The sequence below is a fragment of the Homarus americanus genome, unplaced genomic scaffold (assembly GCF_018991925.1).
Source record: "Homarus americanus isolate GMGI-L3 unplaced genomic scaffold, GMGI_Hamer_2.0 scaffold6565, whole genome shotgun sequence".
NCBI classification, from domain to species: Eukaryota; Metazoa; Arthropoda; class Malacostraca; order Decapoda; family Nephropidae; genus Homarus; species Homarus americanus.
Window position 1 is genome coordinate 6988 of NW_024752453.1, and position 19219 is coordinate 26206.

Here is a 19219-nt window from a genome sequence, read left to right on the forward strand (position 1 = left end):
TCGTTTATATGACGTCATCTAGCTATATATGACGTCATTTTATATGACGTCTGTTTATATGACGTCATCTGCTTATATATGACGTCATTCATGCTTATATATGACGTCATCTGTTTATATATGACGTCATCTGTTTATATATGACGTCATCTGTTTGCGACGTCATCTGTTTATATGACGTCATCTGTTTATATGACGTCATTCGTTACGGTATATGATGTCATTCGTTTATATATGACGTCATCTGCTTATATATGACGTCATCTGCTATATATGACGTCATCTGTTTATATGACGTCATCTGGCTTTATATATGACGTCATTCAGCAGCCGGTATATGACGTCATCTGTTTATATATGACGTCATTTGTTTATATATGGTCATCTGTTATATATGACGTCATTCCGTTTATATGACGTCATCTGTTGTAGGCGATGTCATCTTGTTTATGCGCACGTCATCTGTTTATATATGACGTCATCTTTTGTTTATATATGACGTCATCTGTTTATATGACGTCATCTGTTTCTAGTATATGATCGTCATCTGTTTATATATGACGTCATTCGTTTATATGACGTCATCTGTTTATATATGACGTCATCTGTTTATATATGACGTCATCTGTTTATATATGACGTCATCTGTTTATATATGACGTCATCTGTTTATAATGATATCATCTTGGGTGTTTAAGTGACGTGTTGTGGTCTGTTTATTATTACAAGTCCTCGTAATGAGTCCAGTGGTAGAGGGAGGTGATCCTTCAAGGTAGAGGGAGGTGATCCTTCAAGGTAGAGAGTGATCCTTCAAGGTAGAGTGATCCTTCAGGTAGAGGAGGTGATCCTTCAAGGTAGAGGGAGGTGATCCTTCAAGGTAGAGAGTAATCCTTCAAGGTATAGCTGGGCCTTCAAGGTATAAAGACGTCATACTTGAGAATCACTGCTGGGGAGGAGGAGGAGGAGCGGGGGGGACGATAAATCGAGCTCCTCCTTCAATAAGTAACTAATTCAAAGAGAATAAGAGACAAGTTGGAGTTCTCTGTCTTAATACTCGACCATCTGTTACGTCACCCTCGACCCGCCTCCTACTCGGCATTCTTCCGTGTAATTCTTTACTGATAACCAGACGACTGATGTAACTCGCCTCACGGAACTCGTACAAAGTTAGAGCGCTGATTCCTGGTGTGTGTGTGTGTGTGTGTGTGTGTGTCTAGATTCTCGTGATGTGGAGCTGCCTTGGTGTATTATGGAGGTATGGAGGTGCCTGGGTGTCGGGTCCGGTCGCCTGGGTGCCCTGGCGCCGAGTCCGGGTGGAGGTGCCCTGGAGTGTCGTGGAGGTGCCCTGGAGTGTCGTGGAGGTGCCCTGGAGTGTCGTGGAGGTGTCCTGGGTGTCTGGAGTCGGAGGTGCCGCGCCCTCTCTGAGTGTCGGTGCCTGGAGTGTCGAGGTGCCCTGGGTGTCTGGAGGGCCTGGGTCGGAGGTCGGAGGTGCCTGGGTGTCGTGGAGGTGCCTGGAGTGTCGTGGAGGTCTGGAGGTGCCCTGGAGTGTCGTGGAGGCCTGGAGATGTCCTGAGCAGGGTGCCCTGGAGTGTCGTGGAGTGCCCTGGGTGTCGTGGAGGTGCCCTGGAGTGTCGTGGGGTGTCCTGGGTGCCCTGGAGTGTCGTGAGGTGCCCTGGAGTGTCGTGAGGTGTCCTGGAGGTGCCCTGGAGGTGCCCTGGAGGTGCCCTGGAGGTGCCCTGGAGGTGCCCTGAGGTGCTGGTATATCTTCAGTAGGTCGTCTTTAACGTGTCTCCATCAGGATTAAGGCGTAATTCTGGGGGCCGGGGTAGGGGTTGATCCTCCCTTGAACCCGCGGGTGCTGGCTCCTCGTCGTTGGCCCCTGGGAGGATTTGCTTTCCCTGAGTGAGGAGGGAGACGTCGGGAGGGGGCCTTTCTCCTACTACTGCCTCCTCCTTTTCCTCATCCTTCTCATCCGTCCCTTTTCCTTCCTCTTCTCCCATCTCCTCCTTTTCTTCCTTCCTCCATCGTCTTCTCCTTCTTCTCCTCAGGTGATACAAGAGTCAGTTCAAGGTTTACACTCCTACCCCTACTGACCTGACCTGTACACCCAGACGCTACTCTTGTTGTTGTTGTTAAAGACGATATTACTGTTTAGTTTTTTGTTATTGTTTTTATTCCTGTTAGTTATTGTTGTTGTTCCTGTTATTGTTGTTGTTTTTTCCCTGCTGGAGTTGTTAATGTAGTTGTTATTTTGTATTGTATTAGATGGGGTTTTTTTACGGTGTTTTATGGTTCAATAATCTTTATCCCTTGAATCTTTTACCGTCCCCCCACCCCCCGTCCCCTGTGTCATGTTCGTACGTTCCATCGTTCGTCCGTTCCACCGTTGTTCCACCGTCCGTCCCACCGTCCGTCCGTCGCAAGGGTTCAAGATTATGCAATTGGATTTAGTGAGTTTAACCCATTAAGTGTGTGTGTGTGTGTGTGTGTGTGTGAACATCGTGTCTTTAAATTTGGACCTTCGTACAGCCATTGAGTATGATGACTTAACCCCTGAGTACGATGACTTAACCCCCTGAGTACGATGTCTTAACCCCTTGAGAACGATTACCTATTCCATTGCCTAAGATGACACTGTACTCAGTTAAATCATCGTACTCAAAAGGTTATATTGTACCATTGTGTACCTCCTGCAGAAGTTAACACGTGTTCCTTCCTCCTGCAGAACCTCCTCCTGAGCCTTGAGGACCGGGACGCCGAGGAGCTGGTCCTAGTGCTGCAGGGGTACTACCGCCTCCTGACCGAGAACCCTCCCGTCACCCACGTCAGGGATCGCTACGCCCCCGACCAAGGTAAGTACTCCAACACCCTCCCCCCTCCTCACCCTTCCCTCCCTCCTCCTCCTCACCCTTTCCTCCCCCCCTTTCCCTCTCCCTCCCCTTCCCCTCTCCCCTCTCCCCTCTCCCTTCCCTCCCCCTTCCCTCCCTCCCCTCTCCCCCTTCCCCTCCCCTTCCCTCTCCCTCCCTCCCCACAACCCCCATATTTATTGTGTTTATTTAGAGAAGCTGACGTGAACTGACCCCACAAATGATCTTGATGTGAACCTAAAACTGGGTTGCGGTGGCTGAGTGGGTACAGTACTCGTCTTCTGTTCTAATGGTACCTGGTTCGATCCCTGAGGTTATTCTGTTTGATTGTTAGATTATTTTTGTTTGTTAGGTTAAGTTAGGTTGGGTTAGGTTAGTTATTTTGTTAGGTTAAGTTAGGTTGGTTTTGGTTAAGTTAGGTGAGTTTGTGAAGTTAGATTAGATATTTAGGTCATTCTCATGTGCGTTTTAGTGAGTAGACAGACACGTACATGACAAATACATACATGGGAAAAAACACACATCGTACACAAGTTACCAATAGCATAATGCAACCAACGGATAATTTTAAATCACTACAAAAACTCCATAGTGTAAAAATGGCCATAATTCCTGTAAAAAACGATAGAAATGACTGATTTTTTTCCCTGATTTACACATTTACATTATGAAACTACTGAGCAAATTTGATACCAATCGATGAATTATTTTGTTAGTTATTGAAAGATAAATTGGTTTTATGGATGGCCGAATGGAGAGGGAAAGTGAGTGTGACGGGGAGAGGGAAGTGAGTGTGACAGGGAGAGGGAAGTGAGTGACAGGGAAAGGGAAGTGAGAGTAACAGAGAAAGAATAAGAGTATGACAAAGAGAGTAGAATGAGAATAGAACAGAATGAGAGAGAAAGTGAGAGTGAACGAAGGAGTGGAAAGTGAGAGAGTGAGAGAGTAGAGAGGTTGATAGATGGGAGCTGGAGATATTAAAGCAGATTGTCCTTCGGTCTTGCTGGGGAGAGTGGAGGGAGAGTGGGCTCCCCCTTCCTACGGTCCTCTCTCCCTCTCCCTCTCTCTCTCCCTCTCACAATAGCCTCCCAGTTATATTTAAAGCCTGCGTTATACTTCCTGATATATCTACCTCCCCCCCTTCTCCTCCCTTCACCCTCACCCCTCCCTCTCCTCCCTCCTCACCCCTTCCCCTGATCCCTTTATGCTCTTCCTGGAGGGAGGGAGGAAGGGAGGAGGGAGGAGGAGGAAGGAAGAGGAGGAGGAGAGGGAAGGGGTGGGGAGGGGGGGAGGAAATATCCATGTCCTATTTTGGTGAAATTGGTGTTAAGTGAGATTGATGGTGCTGATGGAGGCTTGACCACACACACACACACACACACACACACTAGTGGGAGGTCAGTGGAATGATGGGGGTTGGAATGGGGAGAATGATAGTGATGGGGCTGAGGGACAAGATGATGGGATGGAGGAAGTCGGAAGGTCATGGGGTGATGGGGAGGTGGCAGCAACAGGTAATAGTGGTGGCAGAAGCAGGTAATAGTGGTGGCAGAAGCAGGAATAGTGGTGGCAGAAGCAGTAGGTGGTGGCAGAAGCAGCAGGTGGGTGGCAGAAGCAGGTAATAATGGTGGCGGCAGCAGCAGGTGGCGGCAGCAGCAGCAGGTGGCGGCAGAAGCAGGTAATAGTGGTGGCGGCAGCAGCAGGTGGCGACAGCAGCAGTAGGCGGCGGCAGCAGCAGGTGGCAGCAGCAGGAGGGAGAACCACTGAATCACACACACATTACATTACTGGATGCAAATCTTCCCCACTCGTTTGATTTTCATTGATTATCGGTAAGGGTGCTTGTGTGTGTGTGTGTGTGTGTGTGTGTGTGTTAGAAGTGCCATGGGGGTGGGAGTAGGGGGCACACACACACACACACACACTCTCTCCCCATCACCATCACCATACCAATTGTAAAGTCAGGGACCCATTCACAACTGGATCGACTAGAGGTGCCTCGGGCGTGAACCAGAGACCCTTAGGCCGGGAGGAGAGGTTTATTCACTCCCCCACCGCACACCATTACATCACCGGTAGAATATTTTCGGAAAATATTTCGTATCTGTTATCTTCTCAAAACTTGTGTTTGACCCGACGAATATCTTAGACTGGATTGAGTTGCGTATGAGTTGCGTTGTGTTGTCTTGCGTGTGTTGTGCATCTTACACAGTGTTCTATGTGTTCTGTCTGTCTCGGTGTTATCAGTCAAAAATAATAACACCCGTATTTTACGTATTTTTTAACCGATAATAACGTCCGGATGAAAGCGGCCGAGTTATTTGTCAAAGCGGACAGAGGAAGTTTAGTATAATTAATCATTTAACTATTTTTTTATAACGAAATATATTGTTGACGTGACGTAATTAATTATTTTGGTGTTATGTTGATATTGTTGACATATACTTCGGGTTTTTTCTGGTTTGATATAATTGCGATATGTTTACCCCAGTGTGTGTGGGGGAGGAGGGGGTGTAATGGCAGAGGTAATGTAAAGCAAGGACAGTGCCTCTTGCTCACCTCAGTATAGCACCGTCTTGCCCACTCCAGTATACCACTCTCTTGCCTCCTCAGTATACCACCTCTTCTGCCCTCCTCAGTATACCACCCACTTGCCCTCCTCAGTATAGCAACCCTCTTGCCCACTTCAGTATACCACTCTCTTGCCCTCCTCAGTATAGCACCGTCTTGCCCACTTCAGTATACCACCTCTTGCCCACCTCAGTATAGCACCGTCTTGCCCTCCTCAGTATAGCAACCCTCTTGCCCACCTCAGTATAGCACCGTCTTGCCCTCCTCAGTATACCACCCACTTGCTCTCAGTATAGCACCGTCTTGCCCCGTGTCGAGAATAAGATTAAACTCTCCTCTTGGCCTCAACGCTCAACAATGTCTTATAAACAGGTAATATTTGCATGCTTCTACTGCTAATATTTACTCACTAAATATTTAAAATAAACAATGCAATTCCCCTTAGGCTCGTATCTCTCGTGTGTGTGTGTGTGTGTGTCGTAAGCTGTGTTGAATGAGCCATCTAGCCTTGGGACAAACACTTAAACTGATATGTTATTGTAGAATGTTATCGCCGGAAATGACGACGTCACGAATATGGCGTACTGGAGTTGTTGACAAGAGCGTTTGATGTCAACACGGGATCCATCTTGACTCCTAGAAGCACAACAATAGATTTTCCTTCACTTAAACATCCCCACGTATGGAATTAAGTTTCATATTCGTTTCGCCATTTTGTCGTCAAGTGGTTACAGCGCTTGCCTATTGTTCCTGTCGGTGGTTCGATCCCCAGGCATTCGCAGTTTATCTAGTTATACTTGGGGATCAGATGTGGAGAGGGCCAGGTGTGTGGAGGAGGACCAGGTGTGGAGAGCCAAGTGTGGAGGAGGGCTAGATGTGGAGGAGGGCCAGGTGTGAAAGAGGGCCATGTATGAAGAGGGTCAAGTGTGGAAGAAGGCCAGGTGTGTGGAGCACTAGGTATAGGTGTTTGGAGAACCAGGTGTAAGTGGTGTGGAGGGCCAGGTGTAGGTGGTGTGGAGGGCCAGGTGTGTGGAGGAGGGCCAGGTGTGTGGATGAGGGCCAGGTGTAGGGCCAGGTGTAGGTGGTGTGGATCAATGTAGACCAGCTGTGTCGAGGCTCAGTCTTGCGTGTTGTTGGGCCGCCTCTTACAGCCTCCCGCACATTGCCCTCAAGACGCTGTTCCTCCTCCCGCACGCTGTTCCTCCTCCCGCTCACTGCGTTCCTCCTCCCGCTCACTGTGTTCCTCCTCCCGCTCGCTGTGTTCCTCCTCCCACGTATTGCCCACAGTCCTTCCGCCCACTGTGCTCCTCCTCCCGTTCCTCCTCCCGCCCTGGGTGTTATTCCTCTAGTCCTGGGTGTGAGATAGTCGTGGTGGGCGTGAGGAGGCGTGGGCGGGAGAGCCTGGTGTGGGCGTGGGGAAGGCGTGGGGGAGGCGTGGTGGGCGGGAGAGCCTGGTGTGGGCGTGGGAAGGCGTGGGGAGGCGTGGTGGCGTGGAGAGCCTGGTGTGGGCGTGGGAAGGCGTGGTGGGCGGGGGAGGTATAGTGGGGGGCGTGGTGGGCGTGCAGTACGGTGGCCTTCATGTGGTGGACCTTCATCACTGAGTCATTCCCGTATTGGCTATTGGAAATCGGTGGCCACAGACCTCAATCCCACCCCCACCCCTACAGCCCACATTGTGTATCGTGCCGCCCACACACTGCCCACACACCACCCATATTCCCCCCACACCGCCCATATCCCTCCCACACCGCGCATATCCCTCCCACATCCCTCCTACGCCGCTTAAATCCCTCCCACACCACCCAAATCCCTCCCAATACCACCCACCGTTGACATGCACCGCCCACAACGCCCACAATCACCGATTTGGTTGTTTTTGCTGCTGCCTGCTGCCGTTGTTACCGTTAACGCCATCACACTTACCGTTTATATCACTCTGTTGTCGACACATTAGCGGCAACAGGTGTTAATTGAGGGTAATTATAGGAGCCATCTCACCTGTCAACACGGAGAACGGCTGTCATATATCCTCTCTCTCTCTCGTTGCCAGTACCACCACCATCGTCATCACTACCACCACCACCACCATCACAACTACAACCACCATCATCACTACCACCACCATTACTACCACCACTACCACCATTACTACCACCATCCCTCACTGCACCACACTGAAGGGTTATCAATATCCTGGATTAGCGTGCACCATTAATCACACTCCCCACCATCTCCCATATCCACCATGAAGTGCCTCCCAGCCACCATTCACCATGAACTGCCTCCCAGCCACCATAACTACTATGAACTGCCTCCCAGCCACCATAACTACCATGAACTACCTCCCAAGCCACCATAACTACCATGAATTGTCTCACAAACTACCATAACCACCATAGCCTTACCTAAAATCAACAGTAAAGAATTTTTTAGAGATATGTAACATATTTAGACACGTAGGAAGCATCTTTGGTTAGGTTAGGCTAGGCTAGGTTAGGTTAGGTTAGGTTAGGTTGTTTAGGTTAGGTTAGGATCAAACGTATATGTCTTTTAATAAACCACAATATCCTATTTAAAATCTCTGTTGCGTCTATTTTTCAGGTAATGCCTTCCTCCCCACCTCCACAATATTCAAATTACCTTTCAGTATGTGAGTCACACCTGAACCCACTAATGAGCTTCCGGTAGACTCTCAATGCTCAGGTAGCTTGGTGGTCCAAATTTGAGACCCACCAGGTGACAAATACAATTTTTGTTTTTTCAACTTTAAATTTTTTTGTCCACACGATGACAAATATTTTTATTTTTGTACCTTTAAAGCTTTGGAGGGGGAGAGGTGAGGGGAGGGGTGAGGGTGAGGGGTGAGGAGGAGGTAGTTGTAGGGAACACTATTTAATATTTTGAGTTTGTGAATCCACATGAGAAAAATAATGCTGAATTGAATAGCAAGTTGGGGCAATGTTTTGGTGTGGGTAATTATAGTGGTGGTAGGTAGGGAGAGAGAGGGGTGAGAGAGAGGGGGTGGAGAGAGAGGGGGTGGGAAAGAGAGGGGTGGAGAGAGAGGGGTAGGGAGAGAGAGGGGGTAGGAGAGAGAGAGGGGTGGAGAGAGAGGGGGTGAGAGAGAGGGGGTGGAGAGATAAAGAGACACAGGTAGGGATGACACACACACACACACACATAAACAAACTATAATTTAAATAATGGAGGCTTCTGGGGTGAGGGAAGACTCTGCTGTTGTTGTGTAATTAAATTATTAGTCCCCTGAGCTTGGAGATGAGTGGAGAGGTGTGTGTGTGTGTGTGTGTGTGTGTGTGTGTGTGTGTGTGTGTGCGTGTGTGTGTGCGTGTGTGTGTGTGTGCGTGCGTGTGTGTCAGAGCATTATTCATCCAGGGGTCTTCATCAGTAACCAATTTTAATCGAGGTTTGAAACTGGATGTTTATATATGGTCGTCATTATTCATTTGCATTATTCACAAAAACTAATTGAAGTAGAGTTATGAAAGTTGGTCTACACTTTTATTGACACTAGAGCAATTGCCTCATTAAATTTGGTTATGTTAGAGTTAACCATTCAGGAGTTATGATTCTTCAAGTAGGGTTAAAATTGACCCTTGGAGTCGAGTATTCTATCATACTTCACCACTACTTTCTAGACCACATCTCTGCTTCACATCATTTCTCGCCGCTTATCACCGCTTCCCGATTCCTCCACCTCCCCAACCCACTTCCAACCCCCCCCCTCCCCACCCACTCTTCCCACCCACTCTCCCACCCTGCTACGACACCCAACGCGGGGAATGGGTCCAGTGTCGCGGGATAATATGCAAAGTAAGATTTTGTACAGCAGAACTCCCTAAGTCTTAATGGTAAAACACTAAAACATTTTATACTCTGTTTTTTCTGCCTTTCTCTTTGTTGTTGATGGTGGTGGTGATAGTGGTGGTGATAGTGGTGGTGATAGTGGTGGTGATAGTGGTGGTGATAGTGGTGGTGATAGTGGTGGTGATAGTGGTGGTGATAGTGGTGGTGATAGTGACGGTGTGTGTGTGTGGTCGTTCTAGTGGTGATGATTGAAGTGTTTTAATGATAGTGGTGGTGATAGTGGTGGTGATAGTGGTGGTGATAGTGGTGGTGATAGTGGTGGTGATAGTGGTGGTGATAGTAGTAGTTCGTTGGGTTATTCTCCTGGATGTCTTCTTCCTCCGCCTCATCTTCCACCTCTTTCTCCTCCTCCTCTTCTTAGTCTTCCTCCTCCTCCCTCCTTTCACAACTACTTCCTCCTCCTCCTCCTCTTCCTCTTCCTCCTCCTCCTGGCGTAATCAATAAACAATCTCAGGAAGGTAAAGGGCAAAATATTACCACTAGTGGCCGACTCCTACCACCTGTACCACCACCACCTGTACCACCACCTGTACCACCACCTGTTTCACCACTTGCACCACCACTCGCACCACCACCTGTACCATTAATATAAACTGAGGTGTGCGGTGGGCGAATGAATACAACACTCACCTCCTGTACCTAATGGTCAGTGGTTCACGGCCCGGGGATTCCTCACTCGACCCAGCTGTGAGTGGGTACCTGATGTTACAGTTGAGGAAGTGAAGCTGGTCGAGTATAGTGTCTCTATTGAACGTAATTATACATATGGACAGGATAGCGTTAATTCTCTATCTCTCTCTTCTCTTCTCTTCTCTCCTCTTGTCTCCTCTCCTCTTCCTCCATCCCCTCTCTGTCATGGTGTGGAGATATTTTTTTTAAGAGAATTTGCTGTTTCTTGTGAGTATGGCGCCCAGCTAAGATCTCTCTTCCATAACAGGATTTTTGTCCATATTTTTACGATCCCAAAAGTCTATTGTGATTTTGGGCAGCTGTAAAGGAAACACGACATATATTTATGAAGGAGTTTGAAGCGAAGTTTACTACCTGACACACACACACACACACACACGCACACACACACACACACACGCACGCACACACACACACACACACACACACCACACACACACACACACACACACACACGCACACACACACACACACACGCACGCACACACAGTCAGTCAAGATGCCTTCACTCCTTGTGGGTTGGGATGAGTGGTGATAGTGGTGGGGGTTTGTGTGGTGGTAGTGGTGATACTAAGTTTATGGCGGTAATGTCATATGAAATGGGGTGTGGAGGGGAGATAAGGGGTAGTGGTGGGGGGGAGGAGGGGGTGGTAGTGAGTGGGGGGGTGTCACCATGCATAGGTAGGCCGTGTTTGCTGTTGATATATCCTCAAAGCCACACCGTTACACTGGCTTTGCATATCCTCCCCTACCAAAACGTACACTGTATATATATACTCTACTGGGGGGGATCACATACATACATACACACACACCCATACATACATACACACAGTCATATACACCAAGGTCTCGCCATATTAAAATCCATACCAGCGTCAAAACCATTGTCTTCCTCTCTCTGGCCATATTACTCCTTAAAAGCCCCCGTTTAATGATTCCTCCTACCTTGTGTGGGGGATTGTGGGGTGGTTGTGGGGTAGTGTGGGTGGTGGAGGGGGGGAGCATCAATATCCACACCCAGACAGTGTTGCCAGTTCTCTAATTTCCCGAAAGTTATATTCAACAAAAAAACTTTATTAATTAATTACTCTGATCTTTCAATATTATATAAATGACTGTTAATTAAGGCGATATTATTACAATCATCTATAATTATCGAATATTGAAGTTGTAAGAGTATTTTAATTATCTTTCCTGCTCAATTATATCAATAACGTCACAGGTTTTTGCGATATTACCAGATTTTTTTTTAATAAATTTTTCGTTTATAGTTTTTGTAGGATTTTTTTTATTAGTGAAAAATTAATATTAATGTTATTTAAAGATAATTTGTGTTAGGGAAAAAATTAATGAGTCAGGGAAAAAAAATAAGTCGGGAAAAATTTTATTGAACGAGTCAGGGAAGAAATTTAATTACACAAGCACTTAAGGGAAAAAATAATTAGATATGTCTGGGAAAATTTAATTACATGAGGCAGTTAGGTTACAGTTAGGGGGAACTAATCTTTTTTTTTCTACCAGTTAGGGGAAAAAATGATCATAAATGAGGCTGTTAGGGAAAAACTATTAAGTTACCTTAGTTTAGTGAAGTGATTAGGGAAAACATTAATATTAACCCCTTGAGGACGATGACTTGACCCCTTGAGGACGATGACTTGACCCCTTGAGGACGATGACTTGACCCCTTGAGGACGATGACTTGACCCCTTGAGGACGATGACTTGACCCCGCCAGGGACATTGACTTGACCCCTTGAGGGACGATGACTTGACCCCTTGAGTACGATGACGACCCCTTGAGGACGATGACGACCTTGAGGGACGATGGCTTGGCCCGCGCGCCAAGGGACGATGACTTGACCCCTTGAGGCGACATTTATGAGGGACGATGACTTGACCCCTTGAGGACGATGACTTGACCCCTTGAGGACGATGACTTGACCCCTTGAGGACGATGACTTGACCCCTTGAGGACGATGACTTGACCCCTTGAGTACGATGACTTAACCCCTAATATAAACTTATGATCCATTGAGACTAATGTTAACAAGTACACGAGTAATTAACGATAGCCGGATAGAGTGGAGCCGGATTTTTCGGACTACAATGGGGGCCGGATATAGTTGACACCACACCGGAGCCGGGTATAGTAGAGTATAGCGTGACCGGATATAGTGGACCATATTGTTGACGGATAAAGCGGACTGTACTAGAGCCGGATATAGAGGACTACCGTGGAGCCGGGTGTAGTGGACTGCAAGGGAGGAATCTGTAATTGGACTCGAAACACAGAGTGGAATTGGGCTAATCCCTCTCCCAATTTGGAGGGATGTATGGCGGAGGGGGGCTGGTGGGGGCTGTGGGGACCTGATGGGGGGCTGGGAGACCTGATGGGGGGCTGTGGGGACCTGATGGGCTGAGATTAAGGGCCATTGTTCGTTTACATACGGGAAAGGTTGGTCTCTCTCTCTCTCTCTCTCTCTCTCTCTAGGGTCTGGGGAGAGTGGGTGAAGGAAACGAGAGAGAGAGAGAGAGAGAGAGAGAGAGAGAGAGAGAGAGACACCCCCTGTTACACTAACCTTACCATAATCAATATTGGATTAAATTCACCGTGAAAATATTATGCCAAGGCTCCACTAAGTGCCATGAACGAGCTGCCATCAAACACACTACACTCTATAACTCTATAATGCTTGGTAATTCATAACTCTACTCTATAATGCTTGGTAATTCATAACTCTACTCTATAATGCTCGGTAATTCATAACTCTACTCTATAATGCTTGGTAATTCATAACTCTACTCTATAATGCTCGGTAATTCATAACTCTACTCTATAATGCTTGGTAATTCATAACTCTACTCTATAATGCTCGGTAATTCATAACTCTACTCTATAATGCTCGGTAATTCATAACTCTACTCTATAATGCTTGGTAATTCATAACTCTACTCTATAATGCTCGGTAATTCATAACTCTACTCTATAATGCTCGGTAATTCATAACTCTACTCTATAATGCTTGGTAATTCATAACTCTACTCTATAATGCTCGGTAATTCATAACTCTACTCTATAATGCTTGGTAATTCATAACTCTACTCTATAATGCTTAAAGCTTTAGATAATTATGCTTGGTGGTATAATGCTTGATAATGCTTTTGATAATTAAGCTTGATTGTGTGATTTATTATGCTGGGTTTTATAAGGCTTTTGATTTACTTCACGAATGAACCAACAAGACGTTTTTACAAGAATCAAATCAGAGATTTATCACTAATCGGCCAATCAGAGGCGTTTTTAATCACAAATGAACCAATCAGAGACGTTTTTTACATCACGAATCAGCCAATCAGAGACGTTTTTAATCACGAATGAACAAATCAGAGGCGTTCTTAATCACGAATGAACCAATCAAAGGCTTTTAACCACGAATAAGCCAATCAGAGGCGTTTTGAATCACGAATAGCAATCAGAGGCGTTTTGAATCACGAATAAGCCAATCAGAGGCGTTTTCACTTGACCAATTAGAAGAGTAAGACCAAGGTGAGCAGGTGGTGATATTTGTCCACTGTGCCGCCAGGGACGACGCCGATATTTTTAAAGTTCTCTTCTTCACAACGGACCCACTGCCTCTACACCCTACACCTCACCCTACACCCCTCACCCTACACCCTACACCCTCACCCTCACCCCACACCCTCACCCTACACCCTCACCCTACATCCTACACCCCACCATACACCTACACCCCAACCTACATCCTCATCCTACACCCACACCCCTCACCCTACACCCTCACCCTACACCCTCACCCTACATCCCACACCCTCAACCTACACCCTCACCCTACACCCCACACCCTCACCCCTACACCCTCACCCCACACCCCCCTCACTACACCCTCACCCCACACCCTCACCCACACCCCCACCATACACCCTCACCCCACACCTCACCCCACACCCCTACATCCCACACCCTCACCATACACCCACACCCCACCCCACACCCACACCCTCACCCCACACCCACACCCCACCCCACACCCCACACCCCACCCCACACACCCCACACCCACACCCCACCCCACACCCTCACCCCACACCCACACCCCACACCCCACACCCCACCCCACACCCCCCACACCCTCACCCCACACCCCACACCCCACACCTCACCCCACCCCACACCCCACCACACCTCACCCCACACCCCACACCTCACCCCACACCCACCCTCACCCCTACACCTCACCCACACCCACACCCCACACCCTACACCTCACCCTACACCCTCACCCTCACCCTACACCCCACCCCACACCCTCACCCCACACCCCTCACCCACACACCCTCACCCCACACCCCACCCCACACCCTCACCCCACCCCACCCCACCCCACACCTCATCCCACACCCCACACCCCACACCCTCACCCCACACCCCACCCCACACCCCACACCTCACCCCACACCCTCACCCCCCACACCCCCCCCACCCCACCCCACACCCTCACCCCTACACCCCCACCCTCACCCCACACCCCTCACCCCACACCCCACCCCCTCACCCCTACACCACCCCACACCTCACCCTACACCCCTCACCCCACACCCCCTCACCCCACACCCTCACCCCCACCCCACACCCCACACCCCACCCCACACCCCACCCCACACCCCCACCCCACAACCCCTCACCCCCACCCCACACCCCACACCCCACCACTCACCCCACACCCTCACCCCACACCCTCACCCCACACCCCACACCCCACACCCACACCCCTCACCCCACACCCTCACCCCACACCCCACCCCACACCCTCACCCCACACCCCACCCCACCCTACACCTCACCCCACACCCTCACCCCACCCCACACCCCACCCCACCACCCTACACCACCCCTACACCTCACCCTACACCCTCACCCCACACCCCTCACCCTACACCCCACACCCCACCCCACACCCCTCACCCCACACCTCACCCCACACCCTCACCCCACACCCTCACCCCTACACCCCACCCTACACCTCACCCCACACCTCACCCCTACACCCCACACCACCCTACACCCTCACCCCTACACCTCACCCTACACCCCACCCTACACCTCACCCCTACACCCACACCCTCACCCCTACACCCTCACCCTACACCTCACCCCACCTCACCCCACCTCACCCTACACCCCTCACCCTACACCCTCACCCTAGGAATTACCTCAACCCTTGAAGACAATAACCTAATCCAACCTAATCTAACCAAACCTAACCTAACCCCCACCATAATCTGGCTGTCGGTCTCAGATAGTGTCAACCCACAACCTCCCTGGCGGCCATTTTTCACATTGTTAACGAAAATAGCCTAGTAATTACACGGAGCGTTTAATTGGTTGTTGGGTAATTACCGTGTTGTCGTAATGATTGTTCTTGCCCCAATTACCGGTTGAGAAAAATTGGTTTTGTTTGTGTTTGTTTTGTTGTTTGTTTGTTTGTTTGTTTGTTTGTGTGTTTGTGTTTGTGTGTTTGTTTGTTTGTGTTTGTTGTTGTTTGTTTGTTTGTGTGTTTGTTTTGTTTGTTTGTTTGTTTGTGTGTTTGTGTTTGTGTGTTTGTTGTTTGTTTGTTTGTTTGTGTGTTTGTTTGTTTGTTTGTTTGTGTGTTTGTGTTTGTGTGTTTGTTTGTTTGTGTGTTTGTTTGTGTGTTTGTTTGTTTGTTTGTTTGTGTTTGTGTTTGTGTGTTTGTTTGTTGTTTGTGTGTTTGTGTGTTTTTTGTTTGTGTGTTTGTTTGTGTGTTTGTTTTTGTGTTTGTTTGTGTCCGTCTCTCCGTCCGTGCGTCTGTCTATTTATCCGTCCACTTTTCATTCCACTTGCTCGCCCGTCCATTCCTCCGCCCGTCCGTCCAGGCATCACCAGGCAAGCTCTCTCCACACACACACACACACACACACACACACACACACACACACACACACACACACACACACACACACACACACACACACACACACACACACACACACACACACACACCACCACACACACACACAACACACACACACACCACCACACACACAAACCCACACACACACACACACCAAGACTTCTGCATGACAGTCTTTATGTATGTAAGCCTTTGAAGCTGAGGTCACCTTCATGGGTCAGAGGTCAAGGTCAAGGTCACTCTCTCTCCTCTCTCTCTCTCTCTCATAAGGTAGTAACAAGGTCACTGAGAGCCATGAACCTACAGCCGCCATTTTAAAGTTCTATTTTCACCTTTTTTTAACCAGTAAGAACAACGAATAACATTATTTTGTGTTTGATGGTTGTGATAAGTCCAAGGGTCAAGTCCAAGGTTAAAGTCGAAGGTTAAAGTCCAAGGATCAAATCGAAGGTTAAGTCCAAGGTTAAAGTCCAAGGTTAAGTCCAAGGTTTAAGTCCAAGGTTAAAGTCGAAGGTTAAAGTCCAAGGATCAAATCGAAGGTTAAAGTCCAAGGTTAAAGTCCAAGGTTAAAGTCCAAGGTTTAAGTCCAAGGTTAAAGTCCAAGGTTCAAGGTTAATCCTAAAGTAAAGGTCTTGACAGGTACGGGGTGACCTTTCTCAACACACCTGGGAGGGTAATTTTCCTTTCATCCTAAAAGAAACACAAAATAAAATACAAAACTATATCAAGTCTTTCCATTACAACAACATGAAAGACTGAATCCAATTTAGAACAATTACACAAAGACCTCGACAATTACTTCAGTTCACCAGCTAAATTGTTCTCTGGAAATTGATATGGCCATCTTGGAAGTGTTTCACTATCTTGGAAGTGTCAATATTTGGAAGTGGTCCATTTTGAAGTGGCTTATTATTTGAAGTGGTCAATATTTGGAAGTTGTTTAATATTTGGAAGCGGCCATTTGGAAGTGGCCGGCCATTTTAAAGTGGCCGGCCATTTTGGAAGTGGTCGGCAATCTTGGAAGTCAAACTCATTGGCTACAGGATCAGAAAGAAGATTGCAGCTTTAGTTATGAATCACCAAATCAAATCTAAAAGCAATTGGGGAGAAATAAGAGGATTTAATATTCAGATGACGACAGACAGACACAGACCGACAGACCGACAGACACACAGACCGACAGACACACAGACCGACAGACAGACACACCGACCGACAGACAGACACACAGACCGACAGACAGACACACAGACAGACACACAGACCGACAGACCGACACACCGACCGACAGACAGACACACCGACAGACACACAGACCGACAGAAACCCTGGAATAATAACGTCACAATAGATCACTTAACTCACTAATGCCTAGACACAAAGATGGATTCTTAAAAGTTCCTAATAAACTATCTCTCAACATCTTCACTACAGGGACGCTAATTTTAACATTTTATTTAACTGATAGACGATTTTATTTAGCATACGGATATTTTTACTTATTATTATACCGAATACATCCTCTTAGTCGTAACTATAATGCCGTAACTAGGAAGGTTGGTAGGCCTAGGGAAGAGAGGTTGGTAGGCCTAGGGAAGATTAATGTAAGCAAATGAGGCTGATCTTTGGGGCTAAATTTGAAGTGTTAGTGGTGGTTGTAAAGTTTCTTCTTCAAGGTCAACTTTTGGTGTAAATTGTACTAATATTGACTTGAGTGCTGCCATGGTAACGGTTCGCGGGCTGGAGGTAATCCTAGTGGGTGGAGGGGGTTGGAGGGTAATACTAGTGGGTGGAGGGTAATCCTAGTGGTGGAGGTGGGTGGAGGTGGGTGGAGGGTAATACTAGTGGGTGGAGGGTAATCCTAGTGGGTGGAGGGTGATACTAGTGGGTGGAGGGTAGGAGGGTAATACTAGTGGGTGGAGGGTGTGATACTAGTGGGTGGAGAGTACATTAGTGGGTGGAGGGTGATACTAGTGGGTGGAGAGTAATACTAGTGGTGGAGGGTAATACTAGTGGGTGGAGGTGATACTAGTGGGTGGAGGGTGATACTAGTGGGTGGAGGGTAATACTAGTGGGTGGGAGGTAATACTAGTGGGTGGAGGGTGATACTAGTGGTGGGAGGTGGGTGGAGGGTAATACTAGGGTGGAGGGTGATCTTAGTGGGTGGAGGGTACATTAGTGGGTGGAGGGTAATATAGGGTGGAGGAATCCTAGTGGGTGGAGGTGATACTAGTGGGTGGAGGGGTGGGTGGAGGGTAATACTAGTGGGTGGAGGTGGGTGGAGGGTAATACTAGTGGGTGAGACTAGTGGGTGGAGGTAATACTAGTGGGTGGAGGGTGATAGTAATGGATGGAGGTAGGCACTAGTACTCTACCTGTGCAGGAGGTAATATTACAGGTAAGTTCACTATGCTGGTCAGGTATCTCTCAATGAAGATATACTGACCACCATGCACTAGCTGCTTCTTCCACTCACGTTTCCAACACAACTTGTTACTCGACACGGCACAGAGCATCTATCACCGCCCCCCCCCTCCCACCCTTCCTCTCACCCCTTCCTCCCACCCCTCACCCTCCCACCCTCCTTCACCCCCTCCCACCCCTTCCTCTCACCCTCCCACCCTTCCTCTCACACCCTCCCACCCTCCACCTCCTCCCACCCTCTCCTCCCACCCTTCCTCCCACCCCCTCTCACCCTCCCACCCCTCTCCTCCCCCTCCCACGGACTCCTCCCAAGTCCCACCTGCCTCCATGATTCTTGATGATCTACATAAATGTTACTTCAGTATACATGGACATACATTTAATCCATATATACTATCATTATGTATAACCCCTAACTTGACTACCAGGATGATTTGGTTGCCATATTGAATGCCATAGTGGTATAATATGAGTTTAACACGTTTTTTATGACCCATATTAAGGGAATATTTAACCCATTAATAATTTAGAACTTTTACGATAATTACCAAAAATAAATAAATAATTAACATAGATTTTCGAGGAATTTAACTAAGAGTCTCAGTGATATTTGGACGCCATTACTGTACCAAGATTATTTTTTTATTTATTTTTAGAAGTAAGTTAAGATATGTAGATAGTGGGTAAATATTCTACACTGGGTCAACCTGTCTGACCTGGCCTGGTCTCTCTCTCTCTCTCTCTCTCTCTCTCTCTCTCTCTGTTACCGCCTTCCACTACACTCACCGTTAAGTAACCCGGAGTTAGTGAGGGAGGTGTATTGAACCTGTGT

The 19219-nt window shown here is 47.9% G+C and overlaps 1 protein-coding gene across 1 annotated transcript in view; it reads left to right on the forward strand.

Annotated features, from left to right (window-relative positions):
- Window positions 1–2635: 2635 nt before the first annotated feature.
- The window catches only part of LOC121855097, a gene marked incomplete at its 5' end in the record, with an annotated part of 41859 nt that continues 25275 nt past the window's right edge, over window positions 2636–19219 (forward strand). The window contains one exon of the mRNA XM_042349936.1: window positions 2636–2852. Coding sequence (XP_042205870.1) covers window positions 2636–2852 — 217 coding nt within the window. The remainder of the gene's footprint in view (window positions 2853–19219) is intronic.